Here is a 19,661-nt window from a genome sequence, read left to right on the forward strand (position 1 = left end):
CATCCATAGGTTAGGTATGTGATACAAGTTTTCTCTGTGGTTGATGAAGAGAGAATGGGATGAATTACCTGCTGGAAATGTTTATCTAGTCCCCCTAAAGAAAATAAGTATATGACTGCTTTGGATGAAATCCCTATCTTTCAAAATTTTGTAAGATAAATTCCAAACATCAAAATTTGAATTTGCTACTGTACACAAGCAAATAGACTGAACAGAAAGAAAAATGAAAGAAGGAATACTTATTCTTGCTATCACTTCATTTATTAAACTTTATCTCCTCTCTGTCATAGCATTAAGGTTTGGTACACTGGAGTGCTGCAAACCCAGAGTATCCATAAGAAAAACCTTTTAAAGCCTTTTATGTTCCTTGCCACACAGATTAGAAAATAATCCCTAAAAATATATGTGATTTGAGCAATTCATAGCTTAGAACAAGACAAAAGTAAACAATTAGGCTTTATTTACTGTTCCATATTGGGGAAAAAAATAACGCACTGTTAAAAAGCTGTTTTCTTCTGTGAAATAAATAAATAAATAAAGGTCACAATGGTCTTTAATAAACTACATATTTTAACTTCCTTGTCTGGTTGTGCTCACACACGCACAGCAGTTTCCATAATTATCATCAGCTTTGCTTCATGACATTATCCTTAATCTGTGAGTAAAATCGATTTTCAAAATAAATTAGAACATTGAAGGGACTGAATTAGCTGATAATAAAATTAATTGACTTGCCTGAAAGTGATATGGATGCTCTCTCTCAACAGAGAAATTATTTGCTATATATTCTAACCTATTGAAATTGATGTTTTGAGTTCAAGATTATATATTGTCTATGATAGCAGGTTTCTTAATACTATGCAGAATGCAAATAGAAGGTTTCCATTGTACATGAAGAACAACATGAGCAGTTGTGAACAAGTGCTCTTGATGCAATTTTTCTTCATTATTTCATAGTTATAAGAGGAAAGACTGAAGAGGTAGGTAAAATAACAGAAGATGAAACTCAGATCTAATATCAGAATTTTCATTAAAATTAGGAAGTTCAACAAACGGGTCCAAAACTTAAAGACCTTTAGATATTAAAATTTAAATATATATATATTTTAAGCATCATTAGACTTCGGAATGGAATTACTAAAAAAAAAAAAAAAAATGAGGTCTTACTCATAGGGTGGTTTTGTTTTTTTTTTTTTTTTTTTTGCAAAAAAGACATCTTTTGGTATGATTTGGTATGGTAGATTTCGCAGGATCTACCTAGATCAGGTAGAAATATCAGGTAATCAGTCACCCTTTTTTATATATATAATAAAAGAAAAATGGATTATTTGCTGTTTTTAAAAGGTTTGAAGTTCATACACTGGGAAAATGAAAGTGAAAAAATCAAAGGTATGTTGCCCTGAATATGAGTATGTACATCTTGCAGGAGACTGGGACACAGTCATGGAAATTCTTAGTAATGAGTCATTTCACAAAAATATGTTGCTTCAAGGGGGATAAAAAAAAAAAAGGAATAAGGAATTGTTTGAAAAACAAATAAAATAATTCAGATATTATTTTAATTCTTACCATGTATCTTTTCCACCTCTCAGGCTCCTGATCCTCAAATCCCAAGCTGCCCAAGTGCCCATACTTCTCCCCATCCATAATCAACCTCCTTCCTGTCTGCAGCAGGCCCACAGATAAAAGAGATAAAGATAAAGAGACCCTCTAGTGAACAGTGTTTCCACAAGCGTATTATTAAGTGAAGACCTGTAGGCTAAGCTGAAAAGTTACTTGGATAATTTAGGGTATTTTTAATGGACAGTAACTGCATTCATCTTTTAAAAATCAAGTCAAAATTTGTCTGCTATGTTGTTAAATGTATGCCAAATTTGTACCTGACATGAGTAATTTAGTGTCAGTGTAGTTACAACAGTACATAGAATTAGTAAATTTACATAGAATTACATTATGAAAATAAATACTGAACTAATGAAATATGTTCTCTAACAACAACAGACAGTGATTAGGCTATTGGAAATAAAGCACAAAGCATGGAAGTATATGGTGGCTGTATTTAAAATTTTCCAGTACCTTTAAAGACAGTAACTATAAGCATAATTTCCATATCAAAGAGGAGATGGACATGAGAGACAGGAGAGAAATGACATTTGAGTGGGCAAGTGGTTAGGACATGAGGAAGGATAGGAGGCGAACAGAGATCCAAGGAGGACTGACCCATGGATGGTCAGCTACCGATTTATTTTCAGTTGTACTTTCCATGACCTAAGTAAAACAACAGGAGTGTATGTGAGCTGGAAAAACTATTTGTTTCTCCATTCTTATGTTGGTTTATATAGTGCAAAATTAAGGCATTTGAAAGCTAGTTTGTTTTAAAAATAATAATATGGAAAAAAATGACATTTCCTAAATTAAATATATAAAGAATTTGGATACACTGAACAGGCCTTTTTATTGTGCCTTCCTTTTCCTACTTCTGATGAAATTTCATGAGGTGACTTGAAAATTACTACCTTAGGTTGTTACTGATTGTTATTTTCAGGTATCTTTTTGTTATCTTTTTCTGAGTGCTGGATGTTTTATATTACAATTATTCGCAGGCTTGTGCAAGGAAGTAAAGATGTACTAACACAATTTTGTAACTGATCTTGTAGTGGTCTTTCAGATGTATGTCTTATTCAAGCAGTGGTCCTTTCAGGTGTTTTGAAAAATAAGACAACTTTTCTTACTCAAAAGGTGGAATACCCCTGCTCCTATTCTATGCTGTGCTGCCCTGTTCCTCCCTTTGCAGCAGCACAGATCTTCTTCAGTGAACAAATTCACCTCACTAAACTTGCAGAAAACTAACCCAGAAAGGTAGAAGTGAATAGATTTCCACTCCCTTTAGTTTCCTAAGTAGTCAGTCAACCATGAGGAGTGTTACAGAAAGGGCTAGAGGGAAAATGGCACTGCACAGCTAGAGAGTATTGCTTGGAGAAGGGGGACAGGGCCATCTTCCAGTAGCATCGGTACCTGTGCTGGATCCACGATCTCATCAGTTACATAGAGTTTCTCTTGACCTTCACAAAGACCCTGTAATACCTTTTAGCCTTGTTGAAAATTCTGAACCTCATTTACAGAATTCACCAAAGAATGCCTTGAATGGTCAGAACTGGATGATTGCTTTTGCTCCGATTTAAAATATAACCAGAAGGTTATATTTTATTAAAATATATATTTTTAAAATTATATTTTAATAATTATTTAAAATATTATATTTTATTAATATATATATTATTAATCAGTATTCAGAAAATAGGTCAGTAAGGGTCTTTGAGAGATCATGTAGTCCATCCTCTTGTCTAAAGCAGGACCAGAACAGGTAAAATGTGCTTTACTTCTCATCCCCAATTTATCTAGTGCATACAGTTCCTTATTCTTTTCCCTATTCTTTTTTCTTTTCTTATTTTTTTCCTTATTCTTTTCCCTACCTTTCCTTTCCCCCTTTTTCTTGTAGGCATAACATCAATCAACTGGTCTTTTCCCTTGTCCTCTTAGTGTCCTCTTTGGTCCCAAACTCCATCACACAGGCATGTTTCTCCACTAAAGTTTGAAAACTTCTTGCTGTTCATTTCTTTCTCTTCTTTTTCTTCCTCATGCTGCTTACATACTACTGGTCTGCATGCAACTTTTGATTGAGAATGAAGGGTTTATTGGGTGCCGCACTTGGCAGGCACGCAGCCTGCTCATCTTTTTGCGCTCAGCCAGACATCTGAAACTCAATTCATAATAGATGGCAGCAGAAGTGCCATTACAAAGCATATTTGATAGGTGTGAGAAACAGACATTCACTCAGTATAATTAATAGTGCTGGAAGCATTAAAAATGCATGCCATGAAATGCCTAAGTGCTCTGTAACATCATTTGAGTCCTATGGCGGAAACAGTCAGCTGCATATGATACGGTGATTTGCTGCCAGAGGCCATTGTTATTCTATATTCATATTTAAGAACTGCACAGAAACTGCTGTCAGGGTTGTGGCTCAGTCATTCAAGGTTCTAAGCAAATACATGATTTCTGCCTTTAGAGTCTGAATTGACTTCTTTTGATCTAGCAATACATAGATTTTTACATAGTGTTGTGCTTTAAAATATCAGAGAAAGCAAACCATTTTTCAAAAGCTCTGCATTTCATTCTGGTTGCTCTTCTTTCCTTCTTTTAAAGCTTTCTCTTCTCATTAAATTAATTTGTTTTAAAAATGAAGTTGCCTGACTGTACCTATCACTGCATAGGAGTGCCTTTGGATCTGTTCCTGTCGCCAAGGGAAACAGTGCTTTTACCCAGAATTGGACCAGGAAGGGGAGTTAATTTTTTATGTAATAGCAGTTTTCTGCTAGTTCTGTAGCCCAGAATCTCTCTATGAATGTGAACTTACAAACAATAAAATACATGCATAAGGATTCTTTTATGCATATAGGATATTTTAATACTGACATAATTTACATTACTTAATTATATAGATAGATTCTACCTTCTCTTTTAGGTTTCATAAGACCTGCTTACTTTAATCCAAAAAGTTTTAAAAACAAAGGAAAGAATTTTAAGGGGATAAGTATAATATCATACTTTGATTTAAGGACTTTCATCTGCTAAATTGTCAGTTCATGTGTTCATCTGTGGAGATTTTTAAAATGTAACATTACAAGACATACTGCTTTTTTTGTAGGCAGCACAGATACTATTGCAAAATGTTAGGATTTTTCCATCCTTAACCATTGATTTGGGAAATTCTTAAGCTAAAAAGATTCAACTATCTCTACAGATCATTTTAGGAAAACGATGTTTGTTTCTTTTATCTTACAAGATGTTTGCTGTCATCTCCCAGAAGGTATCTGGCATTTCCAGGATTTGGAACAGGGCTCTAAACTGGAGTGAAAAGTGAGCCTGGAAGCAGACACGTACTACAATGCTTTTCCCATGAGTTTGACTTGCAAGTGTCCAAATTGTAAATTAGTTTAGTCTCAGCAGAGACCTGTGAGAATGACTGCTATGTTGTCTAAAACTTATATCTATACTGAGCATGCACCATCTTCTCCCAGTGCCATTCTATACCAAGAATGCATATTTGCTGTTTTCACAGGAAAAAAAAAAAAAAAGTTACATCCTGGATTTGCTGAGCAGAATTTTCCCGGAGTTTTCCCACCTCTGCTCTTGCTTTTACAGACCCCAAAGAGCAGCAGCCTTATACACTGGGAGGAGATAAAGGAGAAGGGAATACAGCAGGAGGAGGCAGAGCCTGCAACCTTTACAACAGCATCATCAAATGGAGGATAAAGATTAAAAAAACACAGTAGTTTGTTGCCAAATCTGTTTGACATTCACTCACCTTTAACTGCTTAATTTTACAAACTTAAATTATTTTTGGCATGGGATTTTTATTTTATTTTGGAGGGAAAAGAGTTAACATACATACCTGAGCTTGAAAGGAAGGACAGAATTACATTCTGGAAACAATGCAGTTCTCAGCTGTGATCTCCAACGTTCTTTGTATGTATTTACATACTTTGTATGTGTTCTTTCCAAATATATGAAACAATTGGAGCTGATTAGGTTGCAAGATGAATGACATTTGATGTTTAGATTGCTGTTTTGCATCTGAACCTGTTTGATGAGAATTTGTTGGCCTCTGTGAAATAAGCTGGTCTGACTTGCATTTCTAAAGGGTATATCTTCGATTCGTAATTATGTACATCAAGTCTGGCATAAACTATGAAAAATAATGATGACGCCAGCACAGAAGAAAGGGAAGGTAGTTTCACAGGAACATAGTTTAATTTACATTTGTTCTCAGAGGACAGTATTGAAGAAGAAGTCAGTGAAGGAAGGTCAGCACTACTATTATCCACACTGTTCTGGTTTTCCTGATGCATATAAAACTTGATTTTGTGGTGCTCACTATTTAGCCTTTGCATTTTGAGTGCAGTAGTTGTGTTGTAAATTCCTCTTCAGTTTGACTACTAATAAATAAGTGATTAATTTTCAAACTACCTATTTTTCAGAGGAAGGAAACAAAGGTTATGGACCTGTTTTTGAGGAGCAACCCATTGATACCATATATCCAGAAGAATCTTCAGATGGACAAGTTTCAATGAACTGCAGGGCTCGAGCAATTCCTTTTCCTACTTACAGGTAATCTCTTGTATTTCAATTGTCAGGTCTTATTGTGTTCTTTACTCCGTGAGTATTTAAGTTTTTTGTATTAAATGATTGATTATCCTAACAGGAAAAAAATGGTAGACTTGCTATTTTTTTCAGTAAGAATCAACCTGGATTAAATTTGCGAAAATGTCTAGACAGTCTTGAAAATATTACAGTCCTGTTGTGTTAAATGTTTTCAGCTTTTGAAAGGAATACGGATCCAGAGGCAAAACATAAAAAAGCAACCTTTAAACAGCACTTAAGAGGCAATCTTTCTATCTTACGTTAGGAATGACTAGAGTTCAAGTCCTTGTTCTTCTTGAATCAGAATAGCTTTTTGATCCTATTTTACTCTGAAAGAAGGACTGGTGTTGAACCTGAATATTTTACATCTTATGTTGCTTCTTTGTCCACCATGTTGTAAAGAGACTGTCATGAATGTATAAAATTCACACATATGGCCTCTTTCATGATAATTATGTTGTAATTAACAGAGCAGTTCTGCTTCATTGTGAGATCTCAGGCCAATAAACTCAATTATCTGCTCTATTTGTATGTATAGAGAAATGTACTTAAGGTTGTCATTATCCTGACTAATTCACAACCTAGTCATGGGCAGATAACTGTTGTCATCAAACTAAGGTCAGGCACAATTTCCTGTCAGCAAAAAAGATACTTTTCCTTAAATTATCCTATGTTTGGTCCTGAACTTATTTGTCTTCCTGAAATTCATTCATGTTTCTAAGACAGAAAAAATCAGTTGTGTGCTGGCCATTCTTTCAAATCTGTTACACAATCATGGTCAAAACTTTGGGATTCTGCTACCAAAACAGCTTAGCTAGTCTACATTCTTTTTTTTTTTTTTTTTTTTTTTTTAGTAATATATGTTTATAGTTTGTCTACTTATACAGAATCACCTGTGACTGAAGGATTTGAGGGGCAGCTAGGATACCCTTTTTGAGTCTGATCTCTGGCTTTAGTATCTTTACAATCTCTACAAGCTTTTCTACATGGTATTTTGCTGTTGCACTTCTTTGCTGTCCCCATGCTTGGAGAGGACTGGAAGCCATGTAGCAGTGTGGAGAGATCACATAAAATTAAATTCAGAACCTTTCAAATAGACATACCCATCACTTCCAGTCCATCCAGACTCCCACTCTCTGCAAAAAGCTATGTACACATAGCATATGGATAGTGATTATAAGTTCTACATAAATTTTGGGGTTCTTCTTTATCTGTTATCAGTTCTGTGAAATCTAAATGAATAAAGTCACTCTGGAAGAATTGTCTTGCATCTCCAGAACTCTTCTATCTAGGCTCATAGAATCAAAGAATGTCCTGAGTTGGAAGGGCCCAGTAAAGATCATTGAGTCCAACTCCTGGCTCCACACAGGACCACCCAAAAATCAGACCATGTGTCTGAGAGCACTGACCAAACACTTCTTGAACTCCAGCAGGCTCAGTGATGTGACCAGCGCCCTGGGGAGCCTGTCCCAGTGCCCAACCACCCTCTGGGTGCAGAACCTTTCCCTAACACCCAGCCTGACCCTCCCCTGTCCCAGCTCCATGCCGTTCCCTCGGGTCCTATCGCTGTCTCCAGAGAGCAGAGCTCAGCACCTGCCCCTCCACTTCCCTCGTGCGGGAGCTGCAGGCTGCCATGAGGCCTCCCCTCAGCCTCCACGTATCTAAGCGGATGTGACAATTATTGCTGATAGCTGTTGTGAAAATAATTGCAATGCAAGACAAGGCTACTTTCTTTTTTTCATGATGCCATTATTTCAGTCTGCCTTAATGCATTGTCTTCATTTCTTAGCCCTCCAATAGCTTTTCAGCCAAAATATCCTGTTTTGGAGGAATATAAGTCCTTCTTGACACTTCTGTTGTTTCTGACCATTTATCTTCTTAGTCTTCTTTTAGACGTTTTTTAATTTACATTTTTTCTTAAGCTTTCGTCCACTCTCCTTTCAGTATTTGATGGCCCTTTCCCCTTGCTAAAGTTCAAATCCTAATGTGATTTATGCTCTTTCATTGCAGCATAAGCTGTACTCCTGACAGTTATTCCTAGGTATTTCTGCACAGGGGTTTTATTATTTGTAATACAGATGTGTAGAATATCTCACAGGATTGAAGAGTGATACTGCTAAAATTGTATCAAAGCTAAATACTATTTATTGCATCTTGAAAAGCCTGCCATTTAATTATTTATTTAATTAATTAATTTGGTGGTTTCCTTCAGCTTCCAAAAGAGTATTCTGTATATTTTGGTACAACTTTTCAATAAGGAAGGAACACATAGTGTATGCACTCTCTTTTTCAAAAAGCAGTGCCTATGCTTAGCTTGGTACAAAAAGCAATCCACACTGCAAGACTTTTGTGATCATGAATGTTGCAGCTTTTCATGTTTGTGCTCAGTAAATGTGTAATTCCTTTCAAAGAAGATTGTGGGCCCCCCCTTGTGGAAACTGTAATGGATACAAGTTCTTGCATACCGGTTCACACTCATTGTACTGTAATTTTCTTGAAATCAATAGAAGTTGTTAAGGGCCAGACTTCATCGACTGAGTTTCTCTTGTGGTCTGAAGGAAAAGTTACAGCAACTCAGGAGACCCACTGCAGAATTTTACAGTGATTAAAATGGGAGAATCTAGCAATTTTCTGAATACAGAAGCAGCTCTTAAATCAGGTGTGACACTATTATTGTGCTGACTTCACTAGCAGTTTAGGCTTTATGAAACATTTTCATCCCCTATAGCAATTGTGCAAAAAAGTCCTGAAAATCTCACCTTCAAAGGTGCAGAGGAAGTATATCCTTAGCCAGTTTGGCCTTAAGTAGCTATTTGACAATATGTTTACAGTCCCAGTGCTTGATCACTAGCTAGCTCATCAGTAGGCAGCTCAAGTGTCTGGTACTACATGGATCAAGTTTTAATGTATGTCCCATCTCTGATAGGGCTGAAGCAGACTGAGACTGTTATATTTAAAACACCTATAAAGTTCACCAAATCTGTGGCTCCTGCTGAGGAAAAACTGAAAGCATACATAGTAGTGTATTAATAACTTCCTGTATAGTTTATCACAATTTAGGAATTATTTTTCAAATCATTTTGCTTACTAGGTTTGTTTTTGGGTGCCAAATCTTACGTCTGGCTTTTCTTTTTTCATAGGTGGAAACTCAACAACTGGGATATCGATTTAACAAAGGATCGCTACAGTATGGTGGGAGGCAGACTTGTTATCAATAATCCAGAGAAATCAAGGGATGCTGGAAAATATGTCTGTGTAGTATCGAATATCTTTGGAACTGTCAGAAGCAGTGAAGCAACTCTGAGTTTTGGATGTAAGCCAATGTTTACATCAAAGCATAGAAATGTTACAGTTACCTCAAAATACCCAATGTTTTACACTTCAGTGTTTTCTGCTTGCATGTTCTGTAGCTGTATTACTCTGTAAAGAAGTCTTAAGTGTCTTAAGTCTGCAGAGAACAACACAGGATAAGTTTTATCAACATTTTATGTTGTTTAGCATTCAGCTGGCATTCCAACCTTCTCAGTGAATTATTATTAAATTACTAGTTGAACTGACTCACAGAACCAGACCTTGAGATAATAATGCCCAGACTCTTTTTAAATTGTGGTAGAACCAAAGGGGAAATTGTCACTAAAGAGCGACACTAGTAGTGGCACGAAGTGATCAGGCACTGCTGCAGTGAAAGTACAAGTGGGGTGCCTGCAGAAAGGAGGGTATGGCACTCGGTAGTAAAGTGTGCTCCCTGACTGCTGGGCTGGGTGAAGACCATGCTGGGGGACATTTCTGTCAACTTCAGATGATCATGAACAAGTGTTGCGAATGCCTCCATATGTGCAGACATACACTGTCATCTAATGGATGCATTGTAAAGAACTGAAGCACTGTGTGAAGATTAATGGAAAATTTTACTGACAGAAGACAGTTTGGGATTTTTTATTATTATTTTTTTTCCTTAAAGTGCTTTTTTTTCCTGGAAATATTTTTTTCATAAGAAAACAGAAAAGGAACCCACTCATCTGGTGACCATTCATAAAGCTCTGTGTGCCCTTTAATTCTGACATTAAGTGCTTAGTGCCCCTTGTCTTTCAGCAGTCTCCATCAGCAGAACAGTTTCGCTCCTTACGGTGTTTCACTCCTTACTGTGATGAGAGATGAAGTGAAAAGTTCTGTTTCTGCCACTCATTGTAATACTGTGGGACTTCATATCTCAAGGAAGCTCAGGGGCTGTAAATAGTTGATCTAGTCTTAGTCTGTATTTTAGCTGGAGTATATTCTACTGTGAATAGAACACCAGGTTGTTATTTCTCTCTAATGGGGATAACATAAAAAATCAGTTTACAGGATATTTTTTGCTTTATTCAGTGGTAGAGATACATGGTGTTCTACAAAGCAGGCATCAGTGGTGCCAGTCCTGAACAACCAGTAGGATAAGAGCTATGACAATAGCTGCAGCTACTGAAAAGCAAACAAATACATATAATAGGTAAAATGAGTAGAATCAAAACAGTCCAGGGCATGTTTTTATGACTAGCAGCTCACAAATTGCATGAAGTGAACACTGGTAGTTAGTGTACTGGACAATTATACTGAACAGAATCCTAATATCCAATATTTAAATATTCAAATGATAACTGGGCAAAGAGGGAAAGAATAGGAAAAAAAAAAAAAAAAAAGAAAAGATACCTGTAAACTGATAAATACTAGTTTAAAAATGGTACTGTAATTCTTCTTTACACTGTTGTGTTTCTTCCTTTCTTCTTTTTATGATCATCTCTAAAGAAAAATATTTACTTTAATAATCGCTATGATAGTTTCAAAAGAATTAAATATAGAGCTTCTATAACTAATATGAAAAATAATCTTTAGTAGATTATTTGTTCTTTTGCTTGTGCAAACTGACTGAAAAATAGAAACAAACATTTAGAAGAGTTCAAGAAAATCTCACCCGTCTGTAAATGAGCAAGACCTTTTATTTTTGTCTTACTGTCAAATTTGCTGAAATTATGGTGCAAAAGTCACACTCTCATAAGCTTTATGTCAATTAACCCATCTGGGAACACTGTCTGTAGTAGATCTGGATTGGCTTCCAGGAAGAAAAGAAACAATTCTTTTTATCTCCAATGTTTTTTTAACCAATAAAATCTGTTTTTACTGTTACACATGTACTCCTGAAGGAAGGAATTTTATCCTACAGGAATATTTAGTGGCTTTTTGATGTGTGCTGAGCAAAATCACAAGCTGAAATACCATTCTATTTGCTGAAAAACACTTTCAGAAGAGTAAAATATAGCAATTTCATAGCAGGGAGGCTTCAAGAATGACAATGAAGAGAAATTTTCATACTCTTTAGATGTTAGCTATATGCTTCTAAGAGTGCAATGATTATGCTAATTCTTTCATTCTAACTAAAAATGAATGTCTTCCAATTAAGAGTTCATGGAATCAGGCTTATTATAATTATTGAATAATAACCAAGTAATGCTTATGCAAAGTAGACATCAAGACCCAATCAGAGTTCAGAGCATTTCATAAGTGGGAAGAAGGTATACAATTACATCTCGATAATTGTATGACGTTCCTGCACCTGGCATAGACCATTCTATTTCCGTACTAACAGACATATATTTTACATATACAAATTGCCTAGCCTATCTGCTATATGTAAATTTGTGGTGACTGTCCTAAAGTCTCAAAGGTTAGTCAAAGAACATTGTAAACAAAATGTCTAGATTTGAAATGTAAATTGCAAAATAGCTAAAATAACTAAAAAGCAGTGAAAGGTCTTCCTTTCGTCAAACCCCACGCTCTCCAAATGCGAAGTATCAAATTAACAACAGATTTCTTTCTAATGATTGTCATTTATAATTTTTTCCTATTTCTGCAACATTTTAAAAACCAATCTGCCCCAATGAAAATAGAAATGAATAATAGTAGTAAGTTTACAAGATGATGAAAAGATCTGCAACAAGGGAAATAGATGTTTGCAGAAGAGAACAGTCAATATTTTGAAAAGAGAAGTAGTTGTGTAGTAAGGTCCATGCTGACAAATGGAATAGGAATATGCTCGACCTACTATAGATATTGTATGAATATAGGTATTCTAGTCTATGTAAAGAGCTTCTTTGGCTTTGATTACAAAACCTGTCTGGTAAAATTGCTAATTCTTACTAAGTCAGTCTGATATACTTAATTTCTTCTTTAACAAAGAGTAATATTCTAAATGAATTGGGAGCCACTTGTGGAGAACTGAATACATTGTGCTAAGATACAGGGTAAAATTATATTAAATAATCATCAGAAGTCCTTAGAATGGCCCATATCAATGCCTACCTTGTACTGTCTAATGAAAAGATCCAGACAGTCACTGGGAAGATTATATTATCTTCTGGTCAGTTTGAGCAGAAGAAAGATTAGCATTTCAGAAGCTGGGAGAGGTGTCTTTCCGTAGATACTTATGTAACAGTCCTTGAGTTTTTTTCCATGCATTTGATAAAGCATATTAATATTATGCTTTAATTATAATATATAATATGTATATAATTATATTATGTATATTATGCTATAATATTATAATATAAGTAATCAGGATTTTTACAACTTCACTGCAGTTGGTGGTATATTGATGGTTCACAGGAGGCATTGTCTTCTTCAAGGTCTTTATAGTTTAATTTCAGATTGGATACAGAAAATGAGAATGGTAAGAAGAAGCAAAGTACAGTTATTGACCTAGTTAAAGGCTGTTAGGCAGCTCTTTGTCTTATCATTCCAGATACCATTACTGTTCTCCCATGGTCTGTGGGATGATGGGTAGCTCCACAAAGGATGTGTTTCTTTATCCTTTTATAACAGTCCCTTTACCCATGCTGCAGTTGGTTTTAAAAGTGTCAGCTAAGGCTTCTCCTGAGATCTGAACCACTTCTGTCCCAAAGTTCTGGCACAAAAGATTTCTCTGCACTAACTGTTACCAGTCCTTTGCTGCTGGAATTGTTGTGGAGGACAGCCACATTAAGTTATGGCTCAGTACTCACATTTTTGAAAATCCAATTAAAAGGTAACCTACAAACCTTTTACTTTCTTTTCCTGGGATTCCTTCTTCCAATGTACCTCACTTGGCTACTATTAGAGGTACAATCTGCACCATTTCTTTCTAGAATTTCTGGTTATGGTGACTAAAATACTGTAAAAAATTCATTGCACTTAATGACAGAGTTAAAATGAGTAAAACTGGCATAATACATCCATAGATACCTATCTGCCATATATTGTTGTATTTCTGTATTTATCTCTACAGGCTGAAAATAATTAAAAAAAAAATTATGGTAGTGAAAAACACAGTTTTCCTCCCCCACCTTGTTTTAAACTAGATCTGGATCCCTTTCCACCTGAGGAACGCTATGAGGTTAAAGTGCGAGAAGGTATTGGAGCAGTGCTTCTTTGTGAGCCTCCTTACCACTACCCAGGTAACTCAGCAGTGATTCATTTCCTGTTGCTTAAGAATAAAAGACAAAAGAATAGTTATTTTTAAAAGTTTCCTTTAAGTTTCCTTAAACAGTAACTTTTATGCAGCTTGAGAATCAGTGTTTAGGTTAGGTTTTTATTTTGAATATATGCTTGCACATATGTAAAGGACATGGTTGAATTTTCAGACAGTTTTTATTATTGCAAATAATATGACTCAAACTAATCTGGATAATGAAAGGTAGCCTTGGTGTACCACTCAGAAGATCTGAGTACATGTCACTGTGTCATTGTGTCATCCCAGACTTGCTGCTGGCCTTGGACAAAGCCCAGCTTCATTCCACCTAATGAACTTACCTCAACAGAAATGTTCATGGCTCCTGTTAAGATCATGGAACAGCAGTAGGCACCCTCAGAGAGTCATAGATGAGATAATTTAAGCTCTGGAAATGCCTTTCTCTCAGCGTTAGCTGCTGAAGAGCTCTACAGGGATTATGCCTGTACCTCAAGCATTTGCAATTCCATCATGAGGGGTGAACTTGGCTGCTAGCATCTCTGTTACTATACATTGCTTGTCAAACAGGATAACATTTCAGTTTTCATACTGTGTCTAAGTACTGTAAGGAGGTGAAGAACTGAGACATATTTCTAGTTAAAATATTCTCAGGTTTTGTCCAAATGACAAGGCAGACAAAAGCTTCGCAGCTTCTCAGTTGGGTCAGGGCAAGACAGCTTCACGTCTCCTCTCCACCCCACTCCCACTCCAGTGGAAAGGCTGGGCCCAAGGGGACCAGGTGACCAGTGGTCTGGACTCAAGGGAACAGCACCCTGGTGTCCAGTGTAGACAGCTGACAGCTGGCTACTGAGATGTGTGTATGAGTAAACACGCTTCTATAGCTGCCTTTCCCAAATAAAAGATGTGTTAGCTAGAAATCAGAATGCGGTAATTCATATGCAGAGAGCATTCCACAGTTTATTAGCCGATATTATTGTTTTTTAATATTAACTAGAAAATGTTTTCCTCCAGATGACCTCAGTTATCGCTGGCTTCTAAATGAGTTCCCAGTATTCATCACTTTGGACAAACGACGATTTGTGTCCCAGACAAATGGCAATCTCTACATTGCAAATGTAGAAGCATCAGATAAGGGCAATTATTCATGTTTTGTGTCCAGCCCTTCGATAACAAAGAGTGTATTCAGTAAATTTATTCCACTTATTCCACAGACCGATCGTAAGTATTTATTGTAAATACTATGTACATGCAGTGTTCAATTTGTATTTTAATTTTGCTCATTCATAACTATTTTCAGCTCTGTGAGAAGAATTACATGGCAAGTCCTAACGGCTACTGTACATATGCTCTTTGGTTTTCCACATATAGAGGTCCAAATCATTGCTGTCCACAATGAGAACTCTGTGCAAGAAATCTCCCTGGATTCATTCACAAAATTCCTTTCATATAATTGAGAACAGAGTTTTCTCCATCTCTTTTATGTGATAAGCCCCTGTACTCATCTCAAAATCTTCAATATACTTTATGGTCTTGGCAATGGTTCAAAAGGGTATGACTGGAAAGAAGAAACTTTATATAGATGCTAATAAACAGTTTCAGGATTGTTTTTTGTTTCTAACAAATCTCCCATGAAAATGGAAAACCCTTCAGGCTGTTAAAATCTGCTATTGAATGGTGACCTAAAGGCCCTGCATCTCACCATCCAATCTATCTATTCAGTTTTGGTGCTAGATTAGCCTCTGCCATTTCATGAAAATTGCATATTTTGCAAGTGGTAACCGGCTTCTCTTTTGTCACTTTAGACTGTCAGTCACTAGTCTTATAAACTGATCATCAGGATTTCAGTGCCTCTTATATTTGTTAGATTTCCCATATTACAGTAAAGAACTATGATTGAATTTGGGTGATTACAAATCAGTGAACTTTGTCCGAATTTTCCATGGCCAATACTCACACTGAGATCTTCATCTAGAACTGCAAGAGGAGTCCCACAGAGATCACCAGTAGGTAGATTTGATTACATTACATACCTGTGCCCTCATTAAGCTGTATGTAGCTCCTTTGTGCCACTAGTAAGAGAATACTGAGTTTAAATTCACAATAATTCAGAATATTTCATCCAGTAAAAGAATCTGTGAAAAATAGAGGCTCGGGTTTTTGTCTGCCCCCACACAGGACATCATCATGCTCCAAATGCTAATAAATGAGTTTTTGTTGAAGTATTGTACTGTAAAAAAATGTTAGACATTACTGTCCAGAGACAATTAGTTGCTGAATAAAACAATTCTGCCTTACTATGTGCTGCATAAGACTTCATAGACAGCAAGGCTATTATGCACTCTAATGAAGACTTTTGTCTGGAATTTTAAAAAGGGTTTTCTTGAACTGTGGAAGTTTTAATACATGTTTGTTTCTACCATGCATTTTCTGAGAATCTGTTATTTTCATGTCAGGTGCAAAAGTGTATCCTGCTGATATCAAGGTGAAGTTCAAGGAGACGTATGCTCTCCTGGGGCAAAATGTGACACTGGAGTGTTTTGCTCTTGGGAAGTAAGTATGTACTAAAGTTATTGTAGAGCACTGTTTGCTTTCATATTTCAGGGAACAAAAATATATGTTTCATCATCAAATACTTTTTTGTAGTCTGCAATTTAACAGCCACTTCTAGAACATGCTGATTTGTACTTTACTGTACCTTTTCAAGTCCGGTTCCTGAACTCAGATGGAGTAAATACCTTGAACCTATGCCAGCCACTGCTGAGATAAGCATGTCTGGTGCAGTTCTTAAGATCTTTAATATTCAGTATGAAGATGAAGGACTTTATGAGTGTGAGGCTGAAAACTATAAAGGAAAAGATAAACATCAAGCAAGAGTTTATGTGCAAGGTAGGTAGAAAAAAATTATTCTTCATGATCTATGTTGCTTTTAATTATTTTGGAAGTATCTGTGTTTTCACACTTGATATCAGTGCTGACTCATTACATCATCCTGACCCACTGCTATTTGAGTTAATAAAACAAAGTCAAAGCCCGTGGATTGAATGTCAAGCGTAACATTCATGTATTAATTGAACAACTGCTCAGTTTGCCTGGTTATGGTAGCTGCATGTACACCTTGACAGCAATGTGTGTTCGTATTGATATAATTATGCATAATGGGAATTAATTAATAGATTTAGAGTAATTGAAGTGAAAGAACTGCCAGGAAGAAAAATAGACCATTAGGTTTGTTATGCTTTCTTGTTTCTGCATTTTGTCTTTTCTATCTATCTTAGCTCTGTCTCATATTAGCTACAGTCAATTCTTTGTTACTCCTATGTCCCCTCCTCTCATGCATTTGGTTAAAGGAGGGACCAAAAAATTTATCTTACAACTATAGTGGAAACATCTCAAGTATTCAGACTCCTTGACTGAGACTTACACCACAATTTGTGGCATGAAAAAATTCTGTATAACATCTGAATTCACTTCAGAAGAATTCTGTCTCATTTCACAGGCAATAAAGAACATCATCTGAGTTAAGATCCTCAGTTAAGCACTTGAACTTCATTGGGATAAATCAAAATTGGCATAGGAAGATTGTTACTGCTTGTTTTAAGTTGATAAATTAATTCATTTGCTTAGCAAGAGCAAAAATAATGGGACGTTTTACATATTATTAAGTATATTTTCTGAGCCAAGAGAATATTTCTTAGAAAACCTTTCAGTATCTAACTGTCTTTGCTCAATTTCATGTCATTTAACTACCATTTATATGACATTACTGAATAATTTACATGTTGTATAATCCACAGGTCACTGTAACTGGTAACATCTTATATCTCTTGGACATTTGTGAACCATTATTACAATTTCATATTTTATGCTCATTAAAAAATGAGCTGTAGTTATTTTGGCTCTATGCGGTAAAAGAGAAACACCTTCACTTCATTCTTTCTTGTGCTGGTATATTGATGCATTGCTAAGTTATAATTATGCCTGTTAATTATCATGGGAAAAGCAGTGGAATTAATAGATCATAATGATAGTTAAGCACAGATCTGCTATATTTACAAGGCATCATATTTTGTTTTGTTTTTGTGTTTTATTTATTCTTCAGCCTCTCCAGAGTGGGTAGAACATATCAATGACACAGAGAAGGATATAGGCAGTGACCTCTACTGGCCTTGTGTAGCTACAGGCAAGCCTATTCCAACAATTAGATGGTTGAAGAACGGTGCCTCGGTAAGTATACTGCCATAGGTAATGCAGGATTGATAGGCTAGCTGATGGAAATGATTTTTTGAAGCATGCATTATTAAGAAGTAAAAGAAATTGAATTATAATGATACAAATTTCTGCTGCTTCCACATGCATTAAGGATTAAAATCTATTTTTGAAAGTTTTGTGTCAGTCTTCTCATCAGTTTTGAAATGCATTTTTTCTCACTATTTAGTATTCAGCTCTGAATTCTGACCTTGTCTTTTGACCACATATTTGGGGGGTGGATTTTCCTTTTTTCTCTGGTCCTTTATAAGTAAATGCTATTTTCTTCTCTCTAGATGAAGCCCTAGATGAAAAGGTGATGAAAAATCATCAGCTTCTCTCTAAAAATAATCCTTTTTACCACATTAGACATAAATGCATCTTTAAAAAATGTAAGATGGAATGGAGTCAGTGCAGACAAGGAGATAGAATCATTTTACAATGATCAGTGATGTTCCTATATCATGTGCTTTTTCACATTTTTTCTAGTCACAGAACATTGCAAAATTCCATTCTTTTAGGTGATGTGAAGTGTAAATGAGTACCGTTTGATAATTTAAGTTTATTGCTCTGGATTTTTTTTAACAAAGTAGATTTTCAGCCCAGGCATTTCAACATGCATTTAATATCCCTTGCTGATACTGTGTGATGAGCTACTAAAGAACAGAGTAGAAGACTGCATCTGTTGAGCTGTGGTGACACTGGTCTTGGTATGCAAACAAAAGAATACAATGAGGCAGAGTTTCTTTGGCTGTGTATTGTAAGAAAAAAATAGGAGGTTGGAGGAAGAATAGGGATATCACCATCTGCCATATGGAAATGGCTTAAACCAGAAGAAAAACTAAGCTTCTGCAGTTATTACAAACAAGTAATTGAACAAGCAAATTACTTGACAGTCCCCACTACATTTGGGTTTCACTGACAAAATCTACATACTGGATTACAGAAAGCAATGTGTAATTCTCCAGTAAGACACCACCAGACTATGCTGTATGTTAATGTTATGATTTCCAAATGGAAAATAGCAAAAATATTTAAATTACATTGCGAATATAGCTTGTTTCTGAATCATATATTTTTAATTAGGTATTTCATTTAGCACAAAACAAATTCCTTGTAAAAAATCTGATCTATATGTATTTAAATAAAACTATACAAGAAATATGAGTCCTTTAATCTATTATTTTTTCAGATAAATGTTATTCCTTTAATTTTCCAATGCTCCACACACTCCAAGTGACTCATATACAAATTTAAAGCATTTCAAAAGAATTTTGACAAGAAGAAGAATTTTTAACATGGTCTTTCAAAAAACAATTGAAATCTATTTATAATTTACAAAATATCCCACCTCCTTTTGAGCATTTTTATACACTTTTTTTTTTTTTTTTTTAGAAATAGATCAAGTGCTTTATTTTGGTTTACAGATTTATATATATATATATATATATATATATATATAAAGAGTAACATAGAATGTTTTATACTATCTCCCAGAAGAATCTTTGGAAAAAGTCATATCTAATTCGGACTTGGTTTGACCTCTTACTGTTGTAAAAAAAATATACATACAGAATAACATTCTGAACACTGGCCACAATGAAAAAAGACTTATGTGCATAAAACATTTAATTTCTAGTTTATTTTTTCTGTATCAGTAGTGCTTGAACTGGTATGGTAACAATGGACTGAAGAATAGGTGTGTCCGTCTAGTGCCACTCAGCTGTGATTTTTC

At 35.5% G+C, this 19,661-nt stretch overlaps 1 protein-coding gene across 5 annotated transcripts in view; it reads left to right on the forward strand.

The window, feature by feature from the left end:
• The window catches only part of CNTN1 (contactin 1), a 251,088-nt gene that overhangs the window by 165,422 nt on the left and 66,005 nt on the right, over positions 1–19,661 (forward strand). For all 5 annotated transcript variants that reach the window (XM_035544261.2, XM_035544262.2, XM_050710799.1 and 2 more), the window contains 7 exons: positions 6,042–6,171; positions 9,345–9,517; positions 13,572–13,667; positions 14,693–14,899; positions 16,135–16,231; positions 16,386–16,567; positions 17,781–17,905. In XM_035544261.2, coding sequence (XP_035400154.1) covers positions 6,042–6,171; positions 9,345–9,517; positions 13,572–13,667; positions 14,693–14,899; positions 16,135–16,231; positions 16,386–16,567; positions 17,781–17,905 — 1,010 coding nt within the window. The remainder of the gene's footprint in view (positions 1–6,041; positions 6,172–9,344; positions 9,518–13,571; positions 13,668–14,692; positions 14,900–16,134; positions 16,232–16,385; positions 16,568–17,780; positions 17,906–19,661) is intronic.

This window comes from Cygnus atratus, chromosome 1, assembly GCF_013377495.2.
Source record: "Cygnus atratus isolate AKBS03 ecotype Queensland, Australia chromosome 1, CAtr_DNAZoo_HiC_assembly, whole genome shotgun sequence".
Lineage (NCBI taxonomy): Eukaryota > Metazoa > Chordata > Aves > Anseriformes > Anatidae > Cygnus > Cygnus atratus.